Raw genomic sequence first — 25,326 nt, 5'->3', positions numbered from 1 at the left:
CTGATTGGCATGCGCGGTCTTTTGCAGCCGGAGTTATCTTGTTTGGTTTAAGGACGGGGTCTCAAAAAAGCTCTTCCATGACTTCATGATCGTTATAGAGGTGGATTTTCCAGTCAAGCATAGTGAGGAACATAGTTCGGTGGGCTGGCAAGACGGTCATTGTTGAATAGCTGAGTTTTCTTGCACCTGGCCCACATGCCAGGTTGTTGTTCCAGACCTGCTACTTGCACAGTTTCCAGGTTCTAGTATTATATGTCGTATTAGTTTCTCTCGTTCTGTTCATCTAGGTGTAAACGAGATTTCCTGCGGTGCGCAGGGCTAAGATCAGTATTTTGGTTTCCCTTGCCGACGTGGATTATGATACTTTTCATCTCATGAGCTTCTTAATCCATCTGGGCGTTGTCTGGGCATCTAACGACAAACTGTCGACAAGCAACGGATTCTTGAGGTATCATTGCAGGTGCTTGTTGCGCCTTCCAATCATTACTGGAAGAGGTTTAGAGCCGAGAATGCTTCGCTGTTCGTTACCTGACCACCAGATTGCACAATCCATTCGACTCCACTGCCCTAGATTACATCTTGGTGGTTTAGATGGCAGGTTCAATACGTACAATACGTCCATAAAAGCTGATGTCTTTCCTGTTCCGCTCCTGTACGGTATCAAAACAATACCCTATAGCTAGTGTATATACGGCTTAGAGTAGTCAATGGAGTCTATAGCCAGATAGGGTCTCTCGGTAGTGATCGATCCACGGAGCGCAAATGCCACGCTGATTCGCCGCCGATAGACCGTTCCGGCCCCAGTAGGATAGCATATAATGTTTGTACCGGCGGATTCAGTTTGGGGGCGAACTGCGTTTGGGGGCGGACTCGGTTTGGGTCGACTGCAGTGATCAGAAAAGCCCCGGATTTTAGATACATAAACCCACTCTCATGCATTCAGATCCTTGTGATTTCCCCTCTGTGCTATATAGCTGGATTGGGGCCGGCGATGTCCAACATGGGCCACCCGGCTGATTTGCAAACAACAGGGCAACAAGCATCGGCGGCGACATGGCCGTTCTTTGCTATCTCAACGCTACTATTTCTTATGCGAAGTTATTCGCGACTGCGGCTGCATACTGACGCCCTCGGCTGGGATGATCTCGTCATCTCCTTCTCTTGGGTAGGAGATGCCATACTGGCGACTATGGTCGAGATGAGTGACTAACAGCGGTTGATAGGTCCTCTGTCTTATTCGAGCAATCAGTTTTCAATTGGCAATCAATGCAGCCGAACGGATCTCCCTTGCCGACTTTCCGGGCACCGTTCCATCGGCCGCGTTCTGGTCCATCTTCACATACACTTGGGCCTTCGTCAGTATCGCGCTGCCGAAATTGGGTGTGGGCATTCTTATCAACCGGGTGTTTCGACCTGCCCGATGGCTTCGTCAGGCCATCATTATCTTTTGCATCTTCCTGAATGTGATCGCCATTGTCGGACTGGTCATCACCTTTGTGGAATGCAACCCCGTTGATGGACAGTGGGATCCATACAAGTATCGGAAGGTGACTTGCTGGAATCGCAATATCCAACTTATCTACGCCTGCATTCTGAGTGGTACGTGTGGGAAGAAGCAGATGCACCGCCGTGTTGATGTACTAAGTTGTCTCTAGGAATCTCTGCTTTTGCCGATTGTGCCTTCACCGTCTATCCGAGCGTCATTATCTGGAGGTTGCAGATGCCCAAATGGACCCGGATCAGTACAATCGCCCTGATGGGTCTCGGCTTTGCGTGAGTCTACTCACTCCCCGATAATCTCGAGGACCTTTTCTTGCTGAGACCTTCAACCTGGCAGATCATTCGCATTTGCCATTGTCAAGCTCTGGGCCAACACCCGGCTCATGAAGGCACAGGACACCGTGGGTATCATCAGTGAGTCTCATCCACGTCTCTCGGTCAGATCAAGGTCTAACCTGCCTGTAGTTGATTGCGTCCGCATCGCTATGTGGAGCAGTATCGAGAACGACTTTGTGCTGAGCGCCGCCTGTCTCCCCGCCGTCCCGCCGTGTATCCGCGCTTCGAGGGCATTCTTGAGATCGCATTCCCTGCTAGGTAGCCGCCCGTACCGCAACTCCATCCTGACCTTCCGCTCCTCCCGTCGCTCAACTCAACCGGACTCCGGCGCTACAGAATTAGTTCGGCATGGCGAGCCGCCGGGCATGTGGGGGATCAAGGTCGGCGTGGAAATCACGCACGAAATGCATCCAGCATGACGGGCTCGGGTTGGAATGTGGTGTCCCTGTACAGACTGTCCTCACGACTCACGAAATCAGACGGAATTGATGACGTTCATACGTTGTATTTGTGTCGCCCAACGCCAACCTGGAACTTGGGATTGTGGCAGGATTCGCCTCGAATCCTGGCGGTAATTATCAATACATAATATGTAATCAACTGATAACCAATCCATGGATGGAACTATGGATCCGCTTGATAGCGGCACGTGGGAATGCGCTGTTGTACATGTTTTAGGGTATCCTGCGGAACTCCGTGCGGCTCCGAAGGATTCGCTAGTATAATAAATGTTGTGTAAGTATATACAGTACGGACCAGGCTATCGGGCCCGCAATAATTGAATTGGGAAATTCGAGTGAACCATGAATGACAAGGTTTGCACTATCCGCGTCATATGGCCTATTCGGGGCCGGATCTTGTCCTTTCGCGTATCGCTGATAACAGTCAAATACGAAAATATGAAGGTAGAAGGTAGAAGGTATTATAATGCGGCATTCAAAATCTCCGTACAGTTGTTAACTTAACTCCTTTTAGACGATAAAAAACGTTCCTAGTCCTCATTGGGTGCCTTGTCGGTCGTTCTTTCCACTGTTCAGCTCTCTCGCGCTCCACGATCTGGTTCCCTGCCATGCGATCAATTCCAACACTTTCGGGCTTGCTATCAATTGGCCCACTCTTTGCGGCCCACTGTCTTCAATAATAATGTCCGACAGGCAGCCAACTCCTTTCCTCATATAGTTGTGGCAAAGGCTTTCTCCATTACAATCAATCTTCCTCGTCTAACATGGAGCCCAGGGTATTCTCTTCACACAGTGATTGCTTTTGGTAAGGACCTGCACCAGGTAGTAAGCTTTGTTCCATAGTTATTCGATGGTCCATGCATGTCCTCATATTGAAGGCAAGGGTCGGTACCAGAAGCCATCCCCATGTTTTATATGTGCAACTGACCAGCCAGAACAGAGACCCAACATTAGAAGCATCAACTCATCAGAGCGGAATTCCGGTCTGACATTTGATAGGGCACAAGTGTGTCAAACTACATGAGGGTTGGTCGAAGACAACGTCCAGCCGAATGCGGCGCGACATGTCAGATGGAATAAACGCAGATCAGGTTTAGTAATTAATAACAAGTTTATGCCGGAAAGCATTATTGACCTTTGAACCAAGGGTTGTTTTTTAGAGGCAGACTTACTTAGGTATATACCAAGGTGTGAGGGCGCCTACATTGGCATGCAAGTGAGGTATATATACCTAGGTAAGCACCGAGGTACCTAGGTAGGTCCATGGACATCCTTTAGAGGAGCGAACTGACCAGAGTCCTAGATGATCCTTTGATCTTAACAACCTTGGAAACCTTGGATCCTTAGAAGAAAGCCAAGGAACAGCGCATTCGGCGTTGGAGGGATTGGCCACCATAGAGGCACACTAAAATACAGACACAGCAGTTTGATATTTGACCCTAGCGGGAAATGCCACAAGAAATGAAGACACCTATACCGCTATGCACCTAATCCTCTTCGATCTCTCCTTCCTCACTACCGGAATGAATGGCCTTCTCATTCTTCACATCCTCCTCAGGAATCGCGGATCGCTCTCGGCCCCGATCCCTCCTCGGGCCCTTGCTCCGATCGCGGTCACGACTGTCCCGGCGGTAACGCTTCACAGACCGGCTAGCCACGCTTTCAGAGTCGCTCTCACGTCTGCGTCGACGATCGCCACTTCCTGTGCTACGAGTGTCGCCGCCGTAATCTAGCTCGTCACGGCTGCCGCGTGGATCGCCACGAGTCCGGTACAGACGCTCACGCTCGTCCTCCCGGCGATCATAGCGGCGGTCATAGTCCCGGTCACGATCGCGTTCACGCTCACGGTAGCGGTCCCGATCTCTTTCACGGTCACGATCTTCGCGGCGGTCACGCGATGGAGAGAGGCCGCTTACTTTGCGGTAGGATCGCTCTCGATCTGCCTGTGCCTTGCGCCGGTCTGCCTCGTAGGCGTCTGGCTCGGGGGACCGGCTGACACGGCTACCGCCTCGTCGTTCTCCACGGCTGCTGCGGTAGTCACGATCGCCACGGTCGTAGTCGCGGCGGCTTCGATCCCGATCGCGCAGTTCGCGATCCTTGTCGGCATCTTCTTCTTTCTCCTTCAGACGACGAATGACTTTGTCGAAAGCAGATTCCCGAAGCGCATCTGATTCGACTGCCTTGTACTCCTCGTACTTCTCGAGCCGAGGTTGTACCTGATCCCATGTATCTGTTATGCGTACTGGAGGCTCAAGACGTCTAATGCGGGAGCGCAGGGCATCTACAGCGCGTCGTTGATGGCGATCAGCGGCATGCTTCTCCTCCTCATCACGGCGGATAGCCTTGTCTTGGACACGTTGAAAAAGGAGTTCCAAGATATCGGGATCAATCTTGGAGGTGCGCCGATCAGACTCCATGATGGAGTTAAACTCTTCCAGCGTAGTCTTAGGTGTGACCTCATATCGTTTGTCCTAGCAGCGGATATTAGCATATGAATCACATCCGGGCTGTAATAGTAAAAACTCACGTCAAGAACGTCCAGCACGTCATTTCGAGGACCACGGAGCGAACGCTCTTCTTCCTCTAGCATGTCCCAAAACAGATCCAAGGGGGTAGAGCCACCCTGACCCAGAATTGCCTGGTATCTGGGATCATCTTGAATCACTGGGCGGATGTTCATCCACTTACTGCCCGCTTTGATCTTGCCCTGAGATTTCAGCTCCTTTAATAACTCGAGGAACGACTCTCGGCTTCGGCGCTCTTTCCGAGCTCTGACAGCCTTTTGCTCCTGGCGAGCATCATTGAAAGTACGTTCCAAGGACTTGATGTGATTCTCAAATGCGGTCAAAATATCAGACTTGCTCAGGGTCTTGAACTTATCGTCACCCTGAACCTTGTCATTCGACTCAATGACCGCCTGGGCCTCGGACCAGCGCGTATACGGCTCGAGATCCAGTGAGTTAAGAATGGTAACCAACTCATCCATAGCAGCCTTGCGAGTTGCGGCCTCCTGCTCGACTTGCGCCTTTTTGAGCTCGATGACATATTCCTCGAAGAGTTGGCGCCTCTCATTCTCGTCATTCGTAGCACGGAATGTGGTCTCACCCTCAATGATCGGACGAATGGTCTTCCAACGACTGTAGTGCTTGATTTCAGGATGCCGCTTCAGCATGGTATTGAAATCTGCTCGTAGCTTAGCGAATCTTTCTTTCGCCCGGTCCTTTTCCTGCATGCGAACCTCGACCGCATATTTCTCAAAAGCTATCTTGCGGTCTCGCGGATCCTTGAGGGAGCGGTACTGCGGATCTTTGATCGTCACTCGCATGGTCTGCTCCCACGTCCAATCAGGCTGAACATTGTGCCGCTTGAGCATCTTCATAAAGGCTCCTTCGGCTTCTTCAATCGAATGGTAATCGGGCTCCGACTGCGTGGTCAAAGCCGGCGCTGCAACCATACCATTGGTGTCAAAGCTACTGTATCCCCGTCGGTCGTTATAGCCTCGGTCGTAGTCATCGCGATCACGGTGCTGAGGGTGCGATGGGAACGAGCTGCTACCACCCGCTACGAAAGCGGGAGCACTATAATGGCATTAGCATCAGTAGATTGTAAACATGATCGAAAGTGTACTCACGCGACGGGTGGAGCTGGGGCGGCTGGTGCCTGTGCAAGCGCATTCTTGTAAACCTCGGGCATTTCCCATGTGCTTTGCTTGCTCTCCGTATTATACCAGTATTTGCGCCCCCCATCGGCAGTGTATTCCTTCCATGGCTGATTCGCTAGGGCGCGCTAGGGAAGAGAAACGGTCAGCGCAAGTTCAGAAATATCTGGCATCCGGGTACTAACCTCGATGGGTGTCATCAGCTCCAAGGGCTTCGCCCACTGCGTAGCTTTTGTCTGCACATTATAGTAATAGACTCTGCCATCCGCATTGCGCGCCTCCTGCCATATGGCGGGAGCCCCCGACGAGCCGTTCATTGGATTCATGGTCGCTGTTGGAGGTGATGGGGATGTGGAAGTGAAAAAGCGAAGCGCGCGGAATAAGCTCGGGTATTTGCATCGTTTGCACGCCCACCTTATCATCCATATCTCCTTATTGCTTCCGAATCCCCAGGAACTGTTCAGATTGATTGCATGCGACGATCGCTGTCGTAATGCCTGGCCTGGAGATTCCTGGCGAGTTTCTGCGACATGCAATCCTAAACACCGTTGTGCCTCATGCTCCGGGACTCGACATCGAAGGGGCCTTTACCTCTGCCCTGGAGGATGGTGCAGACGATCTTCCCTCGGTTCTGTCCTCGATTCCTCAGCGAACCCTGCTTTTCTTTGGTATACAACAAGCTTTTACTCTCACTGCAATTCGAAATTTGCTAATCGCCAGCGCTTCAGACGAGTTCCTTCCTGTCCGCGTGGTCCTGCGACTCTCCGACTGCACAGAAGCTGTTCTCAAGCACTACCTACCCCGTCTCGAAGTCAGACTAGATGTCTACGCCGTTAATCCAGCAGAATCTGTTGGAGAAAACCCAACTCCTACCCGAGAGGTCATATTTTCAGGCCTTGTAGATACTGCTGAGGAGCCACTGGTTGTCTTCAACGAATTTGAAGGCGACGAGGGGACCGGCAATCATGTATACCTTATATGGAACATCGAGACGTTTTTGAGTCAGTGTGCCCTAACCTAAGGTGTACTGATCATTCTGCTGAATTTAGAAAGGGCGCCCCCGAAACCGCATCCAACACCCGGCCCTTTTGTTCATGGCTTCAGCGAGCTTGAACCCTTCCGAAGCTTGTCGGCCAGAAGACCCAGAAGACGATTATCTCCCTTCGCTTGTTCCCGCATCGATGAACATGCTTCAACCGCTATCCGGCGACAAGTCTCTTGCCCACAAAGATCCCTTCCTCCCTGCGTCAAGGCTATTGCGCGTCGTACCAACAACCTCCAATGAGGACCCCATCTACAATATACAGCAACATCACGGCAATCCATTTCGTGTTGTGACTGCAGCCAGTGCTAGAATTCGGTATTCGCGATTGAATTCTTATTCTGGCCTTCCCACAACTGTTGCCAGCCTTGATTTTGAAGTGACGCCGTTTTTGAGCTCTGAGGTTTCCTTCGATAAAGCAAATCTCCACCTATCCGACGGAACTATTGAATCTCTTTCAGACATTCCTGGTCTTTCTCTCCCACTCACCTGTCGTCCTAGAGATGACGTGACTTTGGTTTATAAACTCACCCCCGAGTATGGCCCAGAGACCAATCCTTCAACGACGGCCGTAATGAGTGTGCTGGAAATTTCATTAGGTGCAGTCATACTTCTTGCTGATGATTGCAAACCACGTATCTCTATGGAATGGAGGACCAATGTTGATTTTTCATTGGCCCTCAATCCCACTTTTGGAGGTCCAAGTCCAGCACTTCAACGAAATAATCGGCCGACGAGCCTGTCTATGCCTCTCGGACATTCTAGTCAACAGAGCACAGCAACTGCCAATCGCAGCTCTCTGCGAGAGCGAGCTTATTCGGTCACTGATATTGGCGTCACCATCTCGTTCTCGGGGCCAAGCCGAGTGCAGGTTGGATCTCCTTTCTCTTGGGGTGTCTTCATCGTGAACCGCTCCGTTATTCCTCGCAAATTTGCTTTAATTGCAATTCCTCGTCGGAAACGCGTCGACCCGCGAGGCCATGTTGCTCGACCTTCGTCATCTTCCATCTCGAGTCGAAAGGAGGACCATGTCGCAGAGGCTGTGACTGACGACAACATTGTACATGCGATGCAAAAGAGCGTCGCCGGTCAAGAAGCCGAGTTGATCAGTTTGAGCACTGACATCCGCGTCGGGTGAGTTAGGCCTCAAATGCGAATGGACATTACGAAGTATTGATCTGACATCACGCTTAGCCCCCTTCTGCCTGGAACCTGCCATTCTACCGAAATCAAGCTCTTACCTTTAGCCACTGGACCTCTTCACCTAGACGCAGTACGCCTTGTGGACGTGAACACGAACGAAACGACTGATATTCGAGATCTCCCGGACATTCTCGCTGACGACCAACCTCGATCCTCTGCCTAGAGGAAGCGTGGGATGAATTGCTAGCATTGTATATTTATCTATAGCAAGGGATAGAAAATAGCATGAAACACATCCAACTGGGGAATCTTCAAGCCCTTGAGAAAGGACGGACGTTGATAGGGCGAGCAATAGCCGCGCGCATATACAGAGACGATGGCGGCAACTAGGACAGCTGGGCAGTATATCTGCGGGTTCTGAACTTTGCATTTATACTTATCAACGCCTTCGACACCGCCAATTCGCATATACATACATAGGTACCCAATCTGCCTTGTGGAATATCCACTTAATTATATACTTACCCAGGTGTATTGTCTTGATTTTCTGTAGTGTCGATATGCGAGGCTCCTAGGTAAACCTTGCATCTTACAAAGGCCTCTCTCCTTTCGGACATAGAACCGCGATTAATGGATCTTCAAATATGAGCCATGAAATATTCTGCCGGTACGATAATTCATTTGTCCGACTGTAAGTAACTAGTTACATAGTCGCCGCGATCGGCGGCCATTGGTTGATGTCACCGCTCGGCAGTGCTGAGTTGGCCAGGTGACTTTTTAGTCATTGGAAGCGGAGACCCGCGGCATCATCCACTTCTGATCTGGGGTAGAGATCTCTTGTATCTCTATTTTCCTGACTCGCACTGGACATCGCCCTTGTGTCCGTCATCCAGGGGTAATCCAGTAGGGGAACAAACACGGAGCCGACGACCCAGAGTCACTCTTGCCCTCAGTCTGATTCCCTGGAATTTGCGTCATACTGGCGCGCAACAGCCTGATTCTACGGCCGGAATTCTTGCCTTCACTCCCTCCTCCATAAAACGGCCCACGCCCTCTTTTCATCATGATTGCCTCCACGAAGCGGAAAGTTCTAGATGGCCTGAACAAGAGATACATCTACGGTCGCGTGGTAGGTGGCTTCTTGTCTGCTTTATCGCCCCTACTTCATTCCCTGTCTGCCTGGAGCCCACGCTGACCCGATCGCCATGATGCTATAGCCCCTCCTGCACACGATCATATTCCTCATTGAGATGGCGGTAGCAACTCGTATTGCGGCCAAATTCAATACCTACTATGCCGAAAAGCCAGGTAGGACTGACCCTGCTGCCTTCCGGATGCGCGACTGGTCAACTAATGTTACCGTCAAATAGTTCTCACCACCATGGTCACGAACGCTGTAAGCCGCCCAGAGCTTCAAACTGAGGTCCTGAATTTGCATGAGAGTGGTTATTAACGCGGGGTTTATCTGATAGGTGCTTGGTGGAGTGGCCGACACTGTCGCGCAGCTGATTACGGCCTTCAAGGCCCGTTCAGAACAGCGATCACAGCCAGAAGAAGACTTCATTTCGATCGAGATTCGTGAACTGGATAAGCAGAAGCCGCCAACTGTTGGGGAATTGGGATATACAAGGGGCTCGCCGCCGCCATTTGATTTCGAACGCCTCACTCGTTTCATGGCATATGGTTTCTTCATGGCCCCAGTGCAGTTCCAGTGGTTTGGCTTCTTATCCAGAGCCTTCCCACTCACCAAAAAGAACCCTACCATTCCGGCGTTGAAGCGTGTGGCCTTTGACCAACTGATTTTTGCGCCCTTCGGTAAGTGGATTGTTTGTTCTTGGGATTTGCGGTTCTTATACTAATATTTCTCGCATAGGTCTGGTCTGCTTCTTTACATACATGACGATTGCTGAAGGCGGAGGCCGAAGGGCATTGACGCAGAAATTCCGAGATGTATACCTGCCGACACTCAAGGCCAATTTTGTGTTGTGGCCAGCGGTGCAAATCCTCAACTTCCGGGTCATTCCCATTCAGTTCCAGATTGTGAGTCCAACTTGTCCGCGTATTTGGATCATCACCAAAACTGACTGTTGCAAGCCTTTTGTCTCGTCAATTGGTATTGCGTGGACCGCATACCTTTCCCTCACCAACTCCTCCGAGGAGTCTTAGGTTCTATGATCGCCTACAGTGAATATCATGTTAACGATCTCCTCTATACACCATTGCCTCCGCGGTGTCTCTATTCAGGCGTTTTGGTCGACTGATCCAAATTTCCGACTTCGTGTATATGGGGTATGGGTGTTTGTTCGGTGGTGGGCATCCCAAAAGGGCCTGGTTTTGGTTTTTCGGTCAATCGATTCGGGGCACAATTTCTTTGTACAATTTTTTGTTGGTACGGCGCTTTGTCTGGGATGCTATTTTTCACCAATTTTCTAGGTGTTCTTTGCTGTGTTTCTGAATACGCAACGCGGGTTTCCATGTGGCCCAAGCAAGTCTATACATACAACGCGGCCATTACCGTAGCGGCTATGGACAATTCCAGCGCAATTGAGTAGCCAATCCCATGCCCCAGCGCAGCGATCTCCCCAGAATTCCCCGACTCCGAGGCTATCGAGGACCCCAGGGCGCCCGGCCTATTCCGCAACCACGGGAGCTCTGACATCAGTCCCGCATCAGCCCGATCAGCGTTGCTCAAAGGAAGTCGAGTTACCTGGAGATGAGGTACCGCATGTCTGAGAGAGATACCTAGACCCAGGGCCAATTGGGATAGCTTGGCAAGTACCATAGCCCAATAGGCTACCGTGTTCGCAAGTACCGCCAACCCCGCCAGTGCGACGTGCGCGCTGGATGCGGCATTCCCTCACCGGGCCCCACCACGCCTGGACGAGCCCCTCCAAATCCTCGACTCACCGTGGCCCTGATTGAGCTCTCACTTTATTAATACTATCCCTATCCCCCCTCTCCTGCTGGCTTCCGTACTTCGTTTCTTCCGTCTCTTGTCAAGGTAACTGCCCACTTGGTTGCTTGTTCGCTGTCCCAGAACACCAACACTGACATCACAGACCTCCACGGACAATGTCGCTCTCCAACAAGCTTAATATCACCGACGTCGACCTCAAGGACAAGCGTGTCTTGATCCGGGTGCGTTCTCTTCACGCCAATCATCTTCCATGATCAATTGCTGACCGTCATCTTTCCAGGTTGACTTCAACGTCCCTCTCGACGAGAACAAGAACGTTACCAACCCGCAGCGCATTGTCGGTGCTCTGCCCACCATCAAGTATGCCATCGACAATGGCGCCAAGGCCGTCGTCCTGATGTCCCACCTGGGCCGTCCGGACGGCAAGCCCAACCCCAAGTACAGCCTCAAGCCCGTTGTGCCTGTCCTGGAGAAGCTGCTTAGCAAGAGCGTTGTCTTCACTGAGGACTGCGTCGGCTCCCAGGTTGAGGAAGAGGTCAACAAGGCCTCTGGCGGCCAGGTCGTGCTGCTGGAGAACCTGCGTTTCCATGCCGAGGAGGAGGGCAGCTCCAAGGACGCCGAGGGCAAGAAGGTCAAGGCGGACAAGGAGAAGGTTGCTGAGTTCCGCAAGGGCCTGACTGCCCTCGGTGACATCTACATCAGTACGTGCAATCCCAGACGGCATATTCCACTCTGTCGCTTTGCCTTCTTCTATTAGGACTCGAGAGAAACTAACCATGCACGACTCCAGACGATGCTTTCGGTACCGCCCATCGCGCCCACAGCTCCATGGTTGGTGTTGAGCTGCCCCAGAAGGCTGCTGGTTTCCTTGTGAAGAAGGAGCTGGAGTACTTCGCCAAGGCCCTGGAGAACCCCCAGCGCCCCTTCCTCGCCATCCTGGGTGGTGCCAAGGTCTCCGACAAGATCCAGCTGATCGACAACCTGCTCCCCAAGGTGAACAGCCTGATCATCACCGGCGGCATGGCCTTCACCTTCAAGAAGACCCTTGAGAATGTGAAGATCGGCAACAGCCTGTTTGACGAGGCTGGCAGCAAGATTGTCGGCGACATCGTCGAGAAGGCCAAGAAATACAACGTCGAGATCGTCCTGCCCGTCGACTACGTGACCGCCGACAAGTTCGCCGCGGACGCCACCGTGGGTGCTGCCACCGATGAGAGCGGCATTCCCGATGGCTACATGGGTCTGGACGTCGGCCCGGAGTCTGTCAAGAAGTACCAGAAGACCATCGGCGAGGCCAAGACCATCCTCTGGAACGGTCCTCCCGGTGTTTTCGAGATGAAGCCCTTCGCCAAGGCTACCGAGGAGACTCTCGATGCCGTTGTCAAGGCTGCCCAGTCAGGCTCCATCGTTATTATCGGTGGTGGTGACACCGCTACCGTCGCTGCCAAGTACGGTGCCGAGGACAAGCTCTCCCATGTCTCCACCGGTGGTGGTGCCTCCCTCGAGCTGCTGGAGGGCAAGGAGCTGCCCGGTGTCGCTGCTCTGTCCAGTAAGTAAATGGCATAAATAGGAATCTCCCGGGCGATATCTTCTGGTTTCAAAGCTCGTCTCGGGGGTTTCCTGAACCTCGGATCATTGATCTCGGGTCATTTCTTTTTCACGAACCTGTAATGTACACAGCCAACATCACGAATGACAAAAACTGTTCCAAAACATGACACTGCGCTACTGCTTTTCTGTTACCTAAGTGGGATAACTAAGCCCTTTCGTGGTTTAATAGATACGAGACCGAAGCTCTGAGGGACCATCGCACTACAGCCAAGTAGCCTACTCTGTGAGGACCGTGGGAGGAGCTGTACATAGATCAGGAAACCACAATACGAAGTCTACAATCATCGCCTCTAAATGAGAGCAGCTGATACCGAAAATGAAAGCATCCGAACGGCCAGTCATCACAGGCAAGGCGTAGGGAGGACCCAAACTTGTCATTATTGCGATCCGCTCATTCAGCCTCATAACTCATCTAGCCCTGGACCCGAAGGCTCTCAGGACGCACAATGAAACCGAGAAGCGAACAACGAAAATCCCCCAAGTCACATAATGAAGCTGTTCTCTCCCTGCGGCTCCGGCATGCGCTCAAATGAATCCATTCTCGTAAGTCAAAGCCCGACTCCATCAATCCAAAGGGGGTATAGCGTATTTGTATGTATGCGGGAGGTAGAGTAGAAGATAGAGGTTTCAGACGGACTCGAACATGATCCCATTGATGAGGGCGATTGCTGTATTATCTGCTTTGGTTTGCGTGGGTTGCTTTCGTGTATCATTTCCGCCGTCTTGTCTAGCCTAGTGCGACGCTTCGACCTTCTTGAGTTCCTCCCTATACACGACATGTATTAGCTCCCTTCTTGCATGGAGAAGGATAGATCTTGGAGTTCGGAGAAGGTGGCCGTGGACTCTCGCGGGGATGGAAGGAATACGCGGCGCCAAGTGGGCGAATAGAGCCAAAATCAGACTTACTTCAACTGCTTCGAGAAGTCCTCTGCCGCATCGTCGTCGTCCCAGCTCTCCTCCCAGAGATGCTCGTTGCCTCCGTTGGCGGCCGACTGCTCGGCTTCTTCTTGGGGCCAGTCTGCCGCGCGGGATTGGGTTAGCGCGGGTCTTGAAGCTTCATGGTATGTGTGGGAGCCAAGAAGTTGAAAGAACAAACCTTCCACGGGGAAATCTTCGAACTCGTCGTCCTCCTCCAGCACCTGGGGCTTTTGTTGCTGCTGGGGCTGCTCGGAGGGGTCGGCCTTGTTCTGGGTCTGGGTGGAATTCGACATGGCGGGAATGGTGTGTGTGGGTGGTGGAGGGACCAGTATCAACGAGGGGCGGGGATTGAAAGATCCGACACGTTGGAGTCAGGATCAGGGAGCGAGGATGCGTGGTGTTGGGCGTGGAGTTCTGGCAGGTTCGACACGAGAGCTTGCGGTTCGGAGGTCGGTGACCGTTTGGCCTTAGTCAGATATGATGTATGCCGGAGAGCTGGCGATCTTCACCAACTGTCCAGTTGCGCTCCCGTTGATCTAATGTTGGACGAGAGCAGAAGGTCGGGTTAAGGGACTATCGAAGAGCTTTGCTAGTATCAAGAACGGTTGAGCCTTATTCCGGTCGGCTTCAGCTGCATCCGTCTAAGCCTCTCCACTGTATGAGGCATCAAGTATGTATTTGGGACGACTCTGTTGGTGTCGATCAGCCTCACACATGGAGGGAGAATGCATCAGATAAAAATCCAGCAGTTCGTCAAATCGTCCATCGGGTCCAGTTCCGCCGTGAATGCGAGTCACCGACATGTCGATTCGCCCTTCTGGCCCCATTGATGCATCGCGCCGGAGCCCCCCGGCAAGTGAAAGCCATGGAAAGCGAGGCATCACAGCCACGCTGATTCGCATGATGAAGACTAGCGAGTTCCCCTCTCTCTTGACCCCACGACTCTCTTATCTTGGATGTTTTTCTCTCTCCTCCGCTTCCCGACTTCCACCGCTCCATTTCCTCGCACTCCCGCCCCGTAAGCCATCGTTTGCGGACTGCGAATGGAGCCCCGTTGTCATTCTTCCCGATCCGTCCTCGAATCCGGCCACCACGGCCTGGGCTGCTGCTCGAACTCGGCTCCGATCGTTGTCTGAGTAGTTTCTCCTCTTCATCCTCGGCACCATGTTACGGGTAGGATCGTGGCTGTACGGCAAGAAGCCGGCCAATGCCTCGACGCAATCGTTGGACTCGCTGGCCGAATTGAAAGACTGTACGTATTCCTCGCGCATCCATGGACAACCATGCACTTCTGCCCTGCGAGTTCTTTCTTCACTCGCACGAAGTGGGCTGCAAGGGAGGATTGATTGTGCTGACCGAGTCGATCGCGAGCGGGGCAGTGGATGAGGCGATGAAAGGTACGTCCGACACGATGCTTGTCACTACATTGCACCCGCGGGGACCATTGGATCCTGACTCCAGCCACTAGCGGCGACCTTTATCCTCAACGACGATGTCGATAGCGCGGAAAACGGCCTGGCCAAAGGCACCTCGACTTTTCATAATGTGGGTGCGAGTGCGCCGCCGAGGCCAATTGACGTAGCGGGAGATACATGCAGCGTGCTGACCGGTGGGATTATTGCTAGTTGGGGAAAGGCATGGTGGCATTTGTCCGGGCGACGCTGGGCTTTGAACAGGATATCATGCGCCAAGGTCGGTCGCTTGTCTCTTTGATTCTTCTTTCTCTGTCCTAGACGAGGTGATCATCGCCCTAACTCGCCGCAGCCTCCGAACGATTGAATGAGGCAGAGACCACCGCCGCAACGGAGCAGCATCGGGCGCAACACAACTCCCATGCCCCCAATGCCTTTCACTCAGAGATCTACAGCCCTGGTACCGAGTATGCGCTGTGTCAGGCCATCGCGCAACTGATGGGCGCCGTGGTCGGAGTCTTGAACGAAAGCCTGACCGAAAGCATCAAGGCGTTTTATCGGCTCCGTAAAGCCTACATCACTCTCGATGCCATTCTCAAAATGGAGGAGAAATTCATGGAGTCAAGAGATCCTAGTCAAGTTCTTCTTCCCACCGCGAGTGATCTCTCCAAGGCCAGCGCCACGTCCGACCCCACGCCTACCCAGTCATCTTCCGACACAAAGGCATTCACGGGCCCCCATTCCGCGCTTCCTGAGGATAAGGATCTGTCTCGGTCTCTCTCCGGTTTGACAGTTACTCACGAGCCATCGTCAGACGTCTCATCGCGGTCATCGACTCCCAGTGGATCCAATGTGATCAACCACAACCCCGACTCTGACATCTTCAAGAATGAAATCGACGTCTTCGTGCACTCTGGCGCAAACTTCTGCTTCGGTATTCTGCTCCTGCTGATATCAATGGTGCCCCCAGCGTTTAGCAAGCTGCTCTCCATTATTGGATTCCATGGAGACAAGCAAAGAGGTCTGCGAATGCTCTGGCAGGCCAGTAAGTTTCACAATCTCATCGGCGCCATGGCCGCTTTGGCTCTGTTGGGCTACTATAACGGTTTCGTCCGATACTGCGATATTATGCCCGATCCTACTCCGGGCGAAGATGACGTGGAAGGCTACCCACAAGAAAGGCTGACCGCACTACTGGCGGAGATGCGATCTCGGTTCCCGAGCAGCCGACTGTGGCTACTGGAGGAGTCGCGCATGAAAGGGGCCAATAAAGATCTCAATGGAGCATTGGAGCTTCTTTCCGCTAGCAACCGGAGTCCCCTCAAGCAGGTTGAGGCCTTGTGTGTGTTTGAGAAGAGCTTGAATGCCTTGTTCCTTCACCGATACGACGTTTGTGCCGCGTCGTTCATCGAGGTGGGTCCATCCAATCAATACTCATCTACGGGGAAAGCTAATCGTGACAGTGCGTTGATTTGAACTCCTGGTCCCGTTCCTTGTACTACTACATCGCCGGGTCGTGTCACGTCGTCCAATACCGCGACTGCCTCGCTAGTGACCCCAAGCAGGCGGAGCTGCATGCCCAAAAGGCCGCCGAGTACATCCGCAAGGCCCCGCCACTCGCAGGGAAGAAGCGATTCATGGCCCGGCAGCTACCCTTCGACGTCTTCGTGACGCGCAAGATCGCGAAATGGGAGGCCCGCGCTAAGGACTGGAATGTCCCTCTGGTCGACGCGGTCGGCGTGGACCCAGTTGAGGAGATGATCTTCTTCTGGAACGGGCACAGCCGCATGACCCGCGGCCAGCTAGAGGAATCTCTCACTCGACTCGCCTGGTGCGACAGCGACGCCAACAAGACCTGGTCCCGTGAGGGTCCCGAGGAGAAAGCGAGTCTTGAACTCCTGAGGGCGGCTGTGCACCGGTCCTTGCGCAACCACGGCGCGGCCAAGGATATTCTGAAGGCAAAGGTCTTGACCCACGACAAGTCGACGTTCAAGGGGAATCTCAAGGACGACTGGGTCCTTCCGGCTGCACACTTTGAGATGGCAGCCAACTTGTGGATGGAGCGCCCGACTTATCAGGCTCTGCACGGATCGCCGGCCGCCGCAAAGGAAACCGAGAAATTGGAGGCGCCGTCGGCCGGCTCTGGAAGCCCCATCGAGGGCCAGTCAAACACCGAGAAGCAGCAGGTGAAAGATACCAAAGACCACCTAGAAACCGCTGCGCGGTGGGAAAGCTACGAGCTGGATGCTCGTATTGGACTCAAGGTGACGGCTGCCCTCGAGGCAGTCCGGAAGTGGGAGGGAATGCAGCAGGCGTAAGATGATGGATGCACAGGGAATCAGTCCCTCGACAAGCATCACTCACTGTTTGTAGCCTTGCATTCATTGTATCATAAACATTATAGACTGCGCAGATGTTGTCAGTATCAACCTGCTTCGTGTCATATGACAGATCTTTTGATGAAATGACAACATATATCCTATGCTCATTGGAGTTCACCTTGCATACATTCGACTTGGTTCGACTTTCCTGGCGCAGTGGATTTTCTCAAGTCGCAAATCTGCTGGTAGACACGGTTTCTTGCTGCGCATGGCCACGATTCCATCCGAAATGGATCCGAGTACAAAGAAATCATCAAAGAAGCCCTAGCACCTCACAACCTTGGAGACAGCCGCTGGGACGAAAGAAAATAGAGCGAGCTTCTAATCTACTTTAAGAAATTCGGTCTTGGGTGGAACCTTTTGGGTTGTCCAATGTCCAGAATGTTCTCCTCACGCTCAAAGAAATCATTTTCTTTATCACAAGTTACAGGTTACCTCCAACTACTTATCAATGCTCATTCCTTCTGTCTGGAAATTTATCCCACTTTCCTCTCAGTCTTTCGTGCATCGATTCTCAACATGCCACCACAAACATCCAGCTCTAGCTCTGGCTCTAGCAGGCCTTCGGTGAACTCATCCACCAAGACTGTTAGTTCGCGTTCTAGCGCGCCAGATGTCCCTGTGCAGAACACAAAGCCTACACAGAAAGAGCACAATACTCGTGGTAAGGCGCAGGGTACTAAGCGCAAGGCTAGGGAAACCTCGACAGATCCTACAGTCCTCCCTGCAACGAAGAAACCCGGCAAAGCAAATGCTAAGGAAAAACCCAAGAACAAGAAACCTGCCGCGAAAGGTCACAATAAAAAGGCTGCAGAGAATACCAATACAAACCCTCCCAAGGACGTGTATAGTTCCGAGCCTTCCAGCCCCGAGCCGGAGGGGTATTCTGGATCCCCATGGGACCCCACCGAGCGAAAGAAACTCAATGTCGATGATTTGGATCTCGAGATCTCCTACGTGGGCAAGTATCGATTGCCTGAGGCAAATAAAACGAGACCACCGAGACAACCGAGATGGAAAGCACCCAGGAATAAACCTGTGACAGATGTATCGCGTTTGCCGGCGGGTTGGAATGACATGGAACCTGATCTTGATCCCGAGTAAGAATCAACCAGTTTGGGTAGGCCTTTGAAGGATTTTGCTAATTTGAACCCCTCCACATTTGAAAGTGACCTTGAGAATCAGATCATCAGGTGCAAAGAGCGAATCAAGGATGGGATTCTGCCATATATCTTCGAGCAACGACTGAAAGAGTTTGAGCAAGCGATGAATCGCCGTCGGTACGTGTTCCAATTGGCAATTATTCATCGGTACGTGGATCGTTCAGCATATATACTCACATGTATGACTGGAATAGAAAAATGGGAGAGTGTGAGCCTCAAGGACTCAGCTGGCCGGTCATTCAACGACTGGATTGCCTCAAGATCATCGCGAAATCTTTACAAAGCAAAGGAGATCCTCGGGAACAACTTCCCAATGTTCAGTCTATCATGAGTGCCTACCGCACACGCCAAATTGATTGGTGTGGACTCGTCACGTATTGGTCCCAGGGCCAACAGCTCTGTGAGCCCAGGCCGTTTGATTGGGATGAGTTCGAGGCTATCAATCTCAAATATAAAGGCCACAAAAGCTTCTGGGTTGAAGGGGTGAGATACTTCTGTTGATTTCCGACTCTATCTATACTAATGCCTTGCTGTGCAGATCATGGACCCGGGACCCCAACTTCAGCTACCTAATATGAAGATTCCCATGGGTGGGCATGGAAGACACTTTCCCTATTTCGTACGCATGGCTCTCCATTCCATTCCGATGTTCTGGTTTCTGACTTCTCCGGTGTATGTAGTATCGGGTCGGGCTGCGCTTCCCAGGATGCGGCTTCTGGACGCGTCGGGAGTATGTGTACGATACTGGATCCGACTGCATGGACATCTACGAAGCGGATGTCGCGGCCATCATGGGTCCGTATGTGCCTGACGTCCCAATCCTGGGAGAGACCGCAATCCAATCCTCCAATGGGCAGTATAGCGTGCGCAGTATCTTCGAGATCGAAGTGACCATACTGAACGAGGATCTCAACCGACTCAGCCCGTGGTTCCGGGTCCAATGTGCTGTCAAGCCTGGGATGTGGGATCCAGACAAGGGCATCCGATGTGACGGGCCATGGCTCCGACATGCATTGTATACGGGCACAGCGCCGGACGCGAGCAAGAACCTGCACTTCTCCACCTCTCGACGCTCTCTGCGCCTGCCAACAGCTTCGAATCAGGATCGCACAGTCCCGCGGACTTTGAACACTGTGGCTCCACACCCGGGTGAGGAGAAGGTCTTATACCCGTTGCCTCCGTACGAGCAGCGATCTGAGAACGAGGCTCTGCCAACGTATGGGCAAGCACTGATACCAGCGTCGAAATGGTGGCCGGATCCTGAAATCGGAATTGATAGCCGGGAAGTTGTGATGCGTGATGCGAATGATGACCCATCTGCCAAGAATCCATAGTTCCTTGTCTTTGGTATAGCTGCTTGATCTGAGTATGTTTCTTTGTTCAAGACGGGACACTTGCGAGTATGCCTCGGTCTCTACTGTTTGTTTTGTTCTTCTGAGAGTATATTTTTTTGCACTGGAAATGCTTTCTTTCGTTCCTCGTAGGTTTCGACGCTTGATGTGGTTTATGTAGTTGGTTGATGGTGAGGGCATAGCAAAGCTCAAAGGAGCAGGGTGGGAGCCTGAGGAACAGGATGAGAATGGATCAGGCCGTCAAAGCCAACGCCTTTCTACTTCTCCGTCCCCATCTTACCCACGCCGTATATCCGACGTGACAGGAAATGCTTCGCTCTACTATCGCATATTGCGATTGGCTCCGAATACCCCATCGCTGCAATGTTTCCACTACGGAGCTCGGCGACTTGGCGACGCCGATCACCCTGAGTGTACCACGACGATCAATCGGCAACAGGAATCCACGTCCGGACTGCAATCCGAAGATATGAGATCGCACCAGCACAATCGCGTCAGACGCCTTTCACGGTGAACCCGTTCCTCCAACCAGAATGCCGAGATCGGGTCTCGCGTGGTGCAGTCATAACTCTAGACTGGTTCTCGCCGTCAGGATGCGCCCCACAGCCGAAGCTCCACGCCGCTCCCGGATAAGACGGCCCCGTCAGCGTCGGACGTCCGATACGCCTTAAATGGATTTGACGCCACTGGCTTTGCAAGAGAGAGAGCAAGAAGCAAGCGTTGCGACGATTGAAAATCCTGTTGCTTTCCGAAAGCCAGTGACATCTTCCGGAGTCCACGGTCCCCAGTGGCTACATATAAGTTCCGCGCTTTGCACAATCCTCGGACTGTCGGTGCGAAAAGAGCGCTTTTTTTTTCCAACTCCTCGGCGCCTCTCCGTCGCGTTCATTTCACCAGTGACTGAGACTGGATATTTTGGCTCAAGCTCCGCGAGCTTATTCGGTTGCCTCGGTTTCTTCCTGCCTACGTCTCTGGGATATCCTAGTCTGCGACACCGGTTGATCGCATGCATACGCCATGACCGCGCACGAGCGAACAGAGACCGAACACGAAGACCGCTCCAGCATGTCGAGCGACGATATCGAGTCACACTATGGCGATGACCGTCTCAACAATGATGAGAATGGAGTCGCCCCTTTAGAAAAGCAAAGTACTGTTGCGTCCGGGCTGTCGGTATTCGAGCAGCGGGCACAATCGGTAGTCTCGCGCATTCGAAGTCGAGACCCGGGCCAGATCGCACGTTTCACCCACCCACTCTCGCATACGCAGACGAGCCCCGATGTGATTGTCGATTTTGATGGCCCGGACGATCCCTACAGACCCATCAATTGGTCGTTCCGGAAGAAGGCTCTCACGACTGTTTTATACGGGTTGACGACAATGGGTACGACGTGGGCGAGCTCGGTCTATTCGACCGGTACTGCCCAGATCGGCAAAGAATTTGGGGTCTCAACGGAGGTGTCCACACTGGGCACGTCGTTGCTGCTGTTCGGTCTGGGCCTGGGCCCGCTGATCTGGGCGCCTCTTTCGGAGGTTTATGGTCGCAAGCCGGCTGTTCTAGCACCGTACTTTATCGCTGGTATCATGTCCTTTGGCACTGCGACTGCCAAGGATCTGCAGACAATTATGATAACCCGTTTCTTCACGGGCTTCTTTGGCGCTGCTCCAGTGACCAACACCGGTGGCGTGCTGGCTGATATCTGGACGGCTGAGCAACGCGGTGCCGCCATCGTCGGGTACGCTTTGGCTGTGGTTGGCGGACCCGTTATTGGCCCAATTGTCGGCGGTGCGGTTGTCCAGAGCTATCTCCATTGGCGATGGACAGAATACCTCACTGGTATTATGATGATGTTCTTCTTGCTTCTCGACGTCATCTTCGTTGACGAGAGCTACCCACCCGTGCTCTTGGTATACAAGGCACGCCGACTCCGCTTCGAAAGCGGCAACTGGGCTCTACACGCACGACACGAGGAATGGGACGTGACATTCAAAGAGCTAGGCAACAAATACCTGATTCGGCCTTTCCAGCTCCTCGCCACCCCGATATGCTTTCTCGTGGCACTATACGCCTCCTTTGTGTACGGTATTCTGTACCTCAGTCTGGCCGCTTTCCCAATCGTCTTCCAGGAAGTGCGCGGCTGGAACCAAGTTGTCGGCGCACTGCCCTTCCTAGCCTATCTCGTTGGCATCCTCATCGGCGCCGTGATCAACGTCGCCAACCAGCGTTTCTACATCAAGCGCTTCAAAGCGAACAACAACCGCCCTGTCCCTGAAGCCCGCCTCCCACCCATGATGATCGGCTCGGTCATGTTCGCCGCCGGCATGTTCGTCTTCGGCTGGACAAGTCCCAAGCACATCCACTGGATCGCCCCGATCATCGGCGCCGTCATGATGGGCTTCGGCTTCTTCACCATCTTCCAGGCTGCGCTGAACTACCTCGTCGACACTTTCCAGAAAACATCTGCCAGTGCCATCGCTGCCAATACATTCCTCCGCTCTGTGTTTGCCGGTGCCTTCCCCCTCTTCACCAATGCAATGTTCCATAACCTGGGCGTGCCCTGGGCTGCGAGTGTGCTCGGCTTTATCTCCATCGGGTTGATTCCAATTCCGTACCTATTCTACACGTACGGAAGGCGGATTCGTGCACGCGGAAAATGGTCTAAGGCTTCTCTCTAGACCTTTCCACGTTCCGAATGACTGCCTCGTACTTACGGACCTGCTTACAGAGCATTTTTCGCACATACCTGCTTTGCCATTGATCTGTGCATATAGTACTCCGTTTTGATTCTTTCGGTTCTGTCCTGTCCTGCCCTATGTGGCGGATGTTATATACCCTTCGCATTGCGATTCCATTTTATTTTGATGGCTGTGGATAGACCAGACTTGTCAATCATCTATGATGACATGATGCATACTAATTAATAACAAAAAGTTTTATTTTTTTTTTCAAGATCAGATCTGCGTCGATCCTGCATTTGGACATGGCTCCCCCCCTCAATTGCTGCCTTGGGCCTTGATAACCTCTTCGGCTTGGCGCTTGAGAATCTCCCGCACTGCCTCCCACGAATTCTCCACGGTCGTCACTCGCGTCTCCTTGTGCAAGAGAGCCTTCAGCTCGTCGGGGAGCACCTGAGTCTCAAAGTCGAAGCCAGCATCACCCTTCAGAGCAGACGTAACAACCTCAGAAAACTTGGCAGGGTGGGCAGTTGACAGCGAGATGTGGTGAATAGGCGAGCGGGCCAGCGAGCGCTGGGCAACGGTGATTCCCACGGCCGTGTGAGGATCGAGCACGTATTTAGTCTGTTCGTAACAGGACTTGATAGTCTCCAGAGTCTGCGGGTTGCTGACCCGGTCACTCTCAAAGGTGAGACGGCCGTTTTCGAGGATGTCCTGGGATACAGGCCCAAAGCCGCCGGTGGCTTTCAATGACTGATACCAGGAGACGACTTCTTCGCTCGCTTGCTTTTTGCTGGCCTCGCCATCCTTGCCCTCCGCCAATGCGTGCTCTTTCATAAATTATCAGCACCATTCCATTGGGTAGACGGGCCGGATTACATACCTTTAGCGAGGAACCACATCAGTCTCTCGAAGTTGCTTGAGACCAGGATGTCCATTGCCGGGCTGTAAGTCTCCTTACAGGCCTCTGCGGTGCCATCAGAGGCGGGCTGCTTCTCGTAGCGACCAGTGGTCCAGAACCGGTGGAGGATATCGTTTCTTTAGGGAAAGGGTTAGTAACAATTCCTGCACCTTTCTCATAGCGTGAACTTCGTATTGACTCACTCATTCGTTGCGACTGAATAAAGCAATAGCATCATGTTAGTGGCAGGCACAAATTTGACATTATAGAGATATGTGAGGATTAACGTACCAACCAACTTGTCTGCGGGGAGACCCATCTTGGTAGCGAAGTAACCCGCAAGAATGTTACCAAAGTTACCAGTCGGGGTCACAAACCGGACTTTATCGCCGACATTGAACGATGGGGACTTCCTGGCAAGCGAGAAGTATGAATAGAAGTAGAAGACGATCTGAGCGAGGATTCTCGAGAAGTTGATCGAGTTCACAGCACCCAGTTTCAGATGCTCATTGGCGTCAGCATCGCCAAACAGCGCCTTGACGATATCCTATGGGTATCATTAGTATGTGATGATTCATAGGCTCGATTTGCCGAGGGACGACAAGCCCAGGCCAGAAGTGAGCGGGCATACCTGGCAATCGTCGAACGTGCCCTTAATAGCGACGTTGTTGACATTATCATCGACACAGGTAGTCATCTGCGCCTCTTGAATCGGGCTTACGCGATCCTTCGGGTGCAAAATGGTGACTGAAACATCCTTCTTGCCCCGGAGACCGTAAATGGCTGCAGATCCAGTCTATGGAAAGGTTAGTATCTGGAAAACCAGACCTGGAAAACATGTCAGAAACGTACATCTCCACTTGTGGCCCCAACAACGGAGAGGAAGTGTCGGTCTAGGAGGGTGTTAGTTCGGTCTCAATTCCAGCTCTCACGAGGTAAAATGCGATCGAGCCCACATACCCTTTCCTTGTTTTCCTTCGTTCTTGCGCGTCAGAAGAAACTCGAACAGATTTCCCAGGAACTGCAATGCACAGTCCTTAAAGGAATAGCTAGGACCGTGGAAGAGCTCTAGCAAGTACAAGTTGTCATCCTGCAGACGAACCAATGGCACGACCTCCTCCGCACGGAATGTTGAGTAGCTGCGATCGATGATGGACTTCAGGGCGTCGTCAGGGATCTCGGAGCGTGAAATATACAGTCGGAAGATCTCGAATGCAAGCTCGGGGTAGGACAGGTCTTTCCAGCTTTGCTGTAGGAGGCTGTTAGCGATAACTGCCTTCGCCGCACAAGCGCGTGTATTCGTACCCAGTTCTCTGCGATTGGAAGCTCATGGGGCAGGAAGAGACCACCGTCCGCAGCGAGACCCTTCAGGACTACCGTCTCGAAGGTCAACTAGACATACAAGTTAGCCGAACGTAATCAAGGTGGGGTACAAGGATTGCGCACGCCGTAGTCGCCCCCTCGGGTCGAGAGGTATCGTTGCGACTCGGTGGGAGTTGCGTCCGCCTGGTTGCTCCCCATGATAGCCAATTTGGTGCAATTGGAGTGTACTCGTGCCTAGACAAGTCGATCGCAAGGCAATGGCAAGGGTTGCGCAATTGGAATGGGCGCTCGGCGGAGTCAGATCAGAAATCGAAATCGGTTGGTTGACTCATTCTTCGCCCCTCCCGACGTCGGAGCGCCGCAAGATAGATCGGCCGGCCGCCGCGTGGGCCGAGCTGACATCTGATTCGACAAGCGCATACTAGTTACACTCTACCGAGGTATAGTCGGACTACAGATAGCTTACAGCCGATGAGAGAGAATGAGAGAGACAAGTTTCCATTAGATCAAGATGACATCAAAGGAGAGAGAG

The 25,326-nt window shown here is 52.6% G+C and overlaps 10 protein-coding genes across 10 annotated transcripts; 7 read left to right on the top strand and 3 right to left on the bottom strand.

The window, feature by feature from the left end:
• Positions 1-1,000: 1,000 nt before the first annotated feature.
• On the top strand, positions 1,001-2,255 carry N7459_003485 (uncharacterized protein; the record flags this gene model as incomplete). Its single annotated transcript, XM_056942669.1, has 4 exons — positions 1,001-1,165; positions 1,224-1,599; positions 1,656-1,773; positions 1,838-2,255. The coding sequence occupies 4 exons, from the start codon at positions 1,001-1,003 to the stop codon at positions 2,253-2,255; spliced, it is 1,077 nt and encodes a 358-aa protein (XP_056802552.1).
• A 1,529-nt stretch (positions 2,256-3,784) lies between these two features.
• Positions 3,785-6,281, bottom strand: N7459_003484 (snoRNA-splicing protein PRP40; the record flags this gene model as incomplete). The annotated part of the gene is made up of 4 exons (XM_056942668.1): positions 3,785-4,768; positions 4,825-5,875; positions 5,929-6,083; positions 6,141-6,281. The coding sequence occupies 4 exons, from the start codon at positions 6,279-6,281 to the stop codon at positions 3,785-3,787; spliced, it is 2,331 nt and encodes a 776-aa protein (XP_056802551.1).
• Positions 6,282-6,448: 167 nt separating this feature from the next.
• On the top strand, positions 6,449-8,363 carry N7459_003483 (TRAPP trafficking subunit Trs65 domain-containing protein; the record flags this gene model as incomplete). The annotated part of the gene is made up of 3 exons (XM_056942667.1): positions 6,449-6,956; positions 7,009-8,131; positions 8,192-8,363. The coding sequence occupies 3 exons, from the start codon at positions 6,449-6,451 to the stop codon at positions 8,361-8,363; spliced, it is 1,803 nt and encodes a 600-aa protein (XP_056802550.1).
• An 840-nt stretch (positions 8,364-9,203) lies between these two features.
• Positions 9,204-10,306, top strand: N7459_003482 (Mpv17/PMP22 family protein; the record flags this gene model as incomplete). The annotated part of the gene is made up of 6 exons (XM_056942666.1): positions 9,204-9,269; positions 9,358-9,448; positions 9,511-9,536; positions 9,613-9,955; positions 10,014-10,180; positions 10,235-10,306. The coding sequence occupies 6 exons, from the start codon at positions 9,204-9,206 to the stop codon at positions 10,304-10,306; spliced, it is 765 nt and encodes a 254-aa protein (XP_056802549.1).
• Positions 10,307-11,212: 906 nt separating this feature from the next.
• pgkA (phosphoglycerate kinase pgkA) lies at positions 11,213-12,614 on the top strand (the record flags this gene model as incomplete). Its single annotated transcript, XM_056942665.1, has 3 exons — positions 11,213-11,278; positions 11,338-11,758; positions 11,848-12,614. 3 exons carry the CDS (start codon positions 11,213-11,215, stop codon positions 12,612-12,614), a joined length of 1,254 nt encoding a protein of 417 aa, XP_056802548.1.
• Positions 12,615-13,400: 786 nt separating this feature from the next.
• On the bottom strand, positions 13,401-13,879 carry N7459_003480 (proteasome regulatory particle lid subunit SEM1; the record flags this gene model as incomplete). Its single annotated transcript, XM_056942664.1, has 2 exons — positions 13,401-13,434; positions 13,575-13,879. 2 exons carry the CDS (start codon positions 13,877-13,879, stop codon positions 13,401-13,403), a joined length of 339 nt encoding a protein of 112 aa, XP_056802547.1.
• Positions 13,880-14,750: 871 nt separating this feature from the next.
• On the top strand, positions 14,751-17,316 carry N7459_003479 (TTC39/IML2 family protein; the record flags this gene model as incomplete). The annotated part of the gene is made up of 6 exons (XM_056942663.1): positions 14,751-14,910; positions 14,966-14,983; positions 15,055-15,131; positions 15,212-15,278; positions 15,351-16,411; positions 16,462-17,316. 6 exons carry the CDS (start codon positions 14,751-14,753, stop codon positions 17,314-17,316), a joined length of 2,238 nt encoding a protein of 745 aa, XP_056802546.1.
• Positions 17,317-17,898: 582 nt separating this feature from the next.
• N7459_003478 (uncharacterized protein) lies at positions 17,899-19,876 on the top strand (the record flags this gene model as incomplete). The annotated part of the gene is made up of 5 exons (XM_056942662.1): positions 17,899-18,479; positions 18,549-18,689; positions 18,737-19,025; positions 19,081-19,161; positions 19,223-19,876. 5 exons carry the CDS (start codon positions 17,899-17,901, stop codon positions 19,874-19,876), a joined length of 1,746 nt encoding a protein of 581 aa, XP_056802545.1.
• Positions 19,877-20,911: 1,035 nt separating this feature from the next.
• On the top strand, positions 20,912-22,570 carry N7459_003477 (MFS transporter; the record flags this gene model as incomplete). Its single annotated transcript, XM_056942661.1, has 1 exon — positions 20,912-22,570. The coding sequence occupies one exon, from the start codon at positions 20,912-20,914 to the stop codon at positions 22,568-22,570; it is 1,659 nt and encodes a 552-aa protein (XP_056802544.1).
• A 318-nt stretch (positions 22,571-22,888) lies between these two features.
• On the bottom strand, positions 22,889-24,992 carry N7459_003476 (threonine synthase THR4; the record flags this gene model as incomplete). The annotated part of the gene is made up of 9 exons (XM_056942660.1): positions 22,889-23,400; positions 23,454-23,608; positions 23,675-23,687; positions 23,763-24,018; positions 24,103-24,267; positions 24,324-24,364; positions 24,432-24,720; positions 24,777-24,863; positions 24,918-24,992. The coding sequence occupies 9 exons, from the start codon at positions 24,990-24,992 to the stop codon at positions 22,889-22,891; spliced, it is 1,593 nt and encodes a 530-aa protein (XP_056802543.1).
• Positions 24,993-25,326: the final 334 nt, after the last annotated feature.

The sequence above is a fragment of the Penicillium hispanicum genome (assembly GCF_028827665.1).
Source record: "Penicillium hispanicum strain IBT 35686 chromosome Unknown utg000003l_segment0_segment0, whole genome shotgun sequence".
Classification (NCBI taxonomy): domain Eukaryota; kingdom Fungi; phylum Ascomycota; class Eurotiomycetes; order Eurotiales; family Aspergillaceae; genus Penicillium; species Penicillium hispanicum.
Note: the sequence above shows the minus strand (reverse complement) of the source record. Positions and strands in the feature narration are given on the sequence as shown.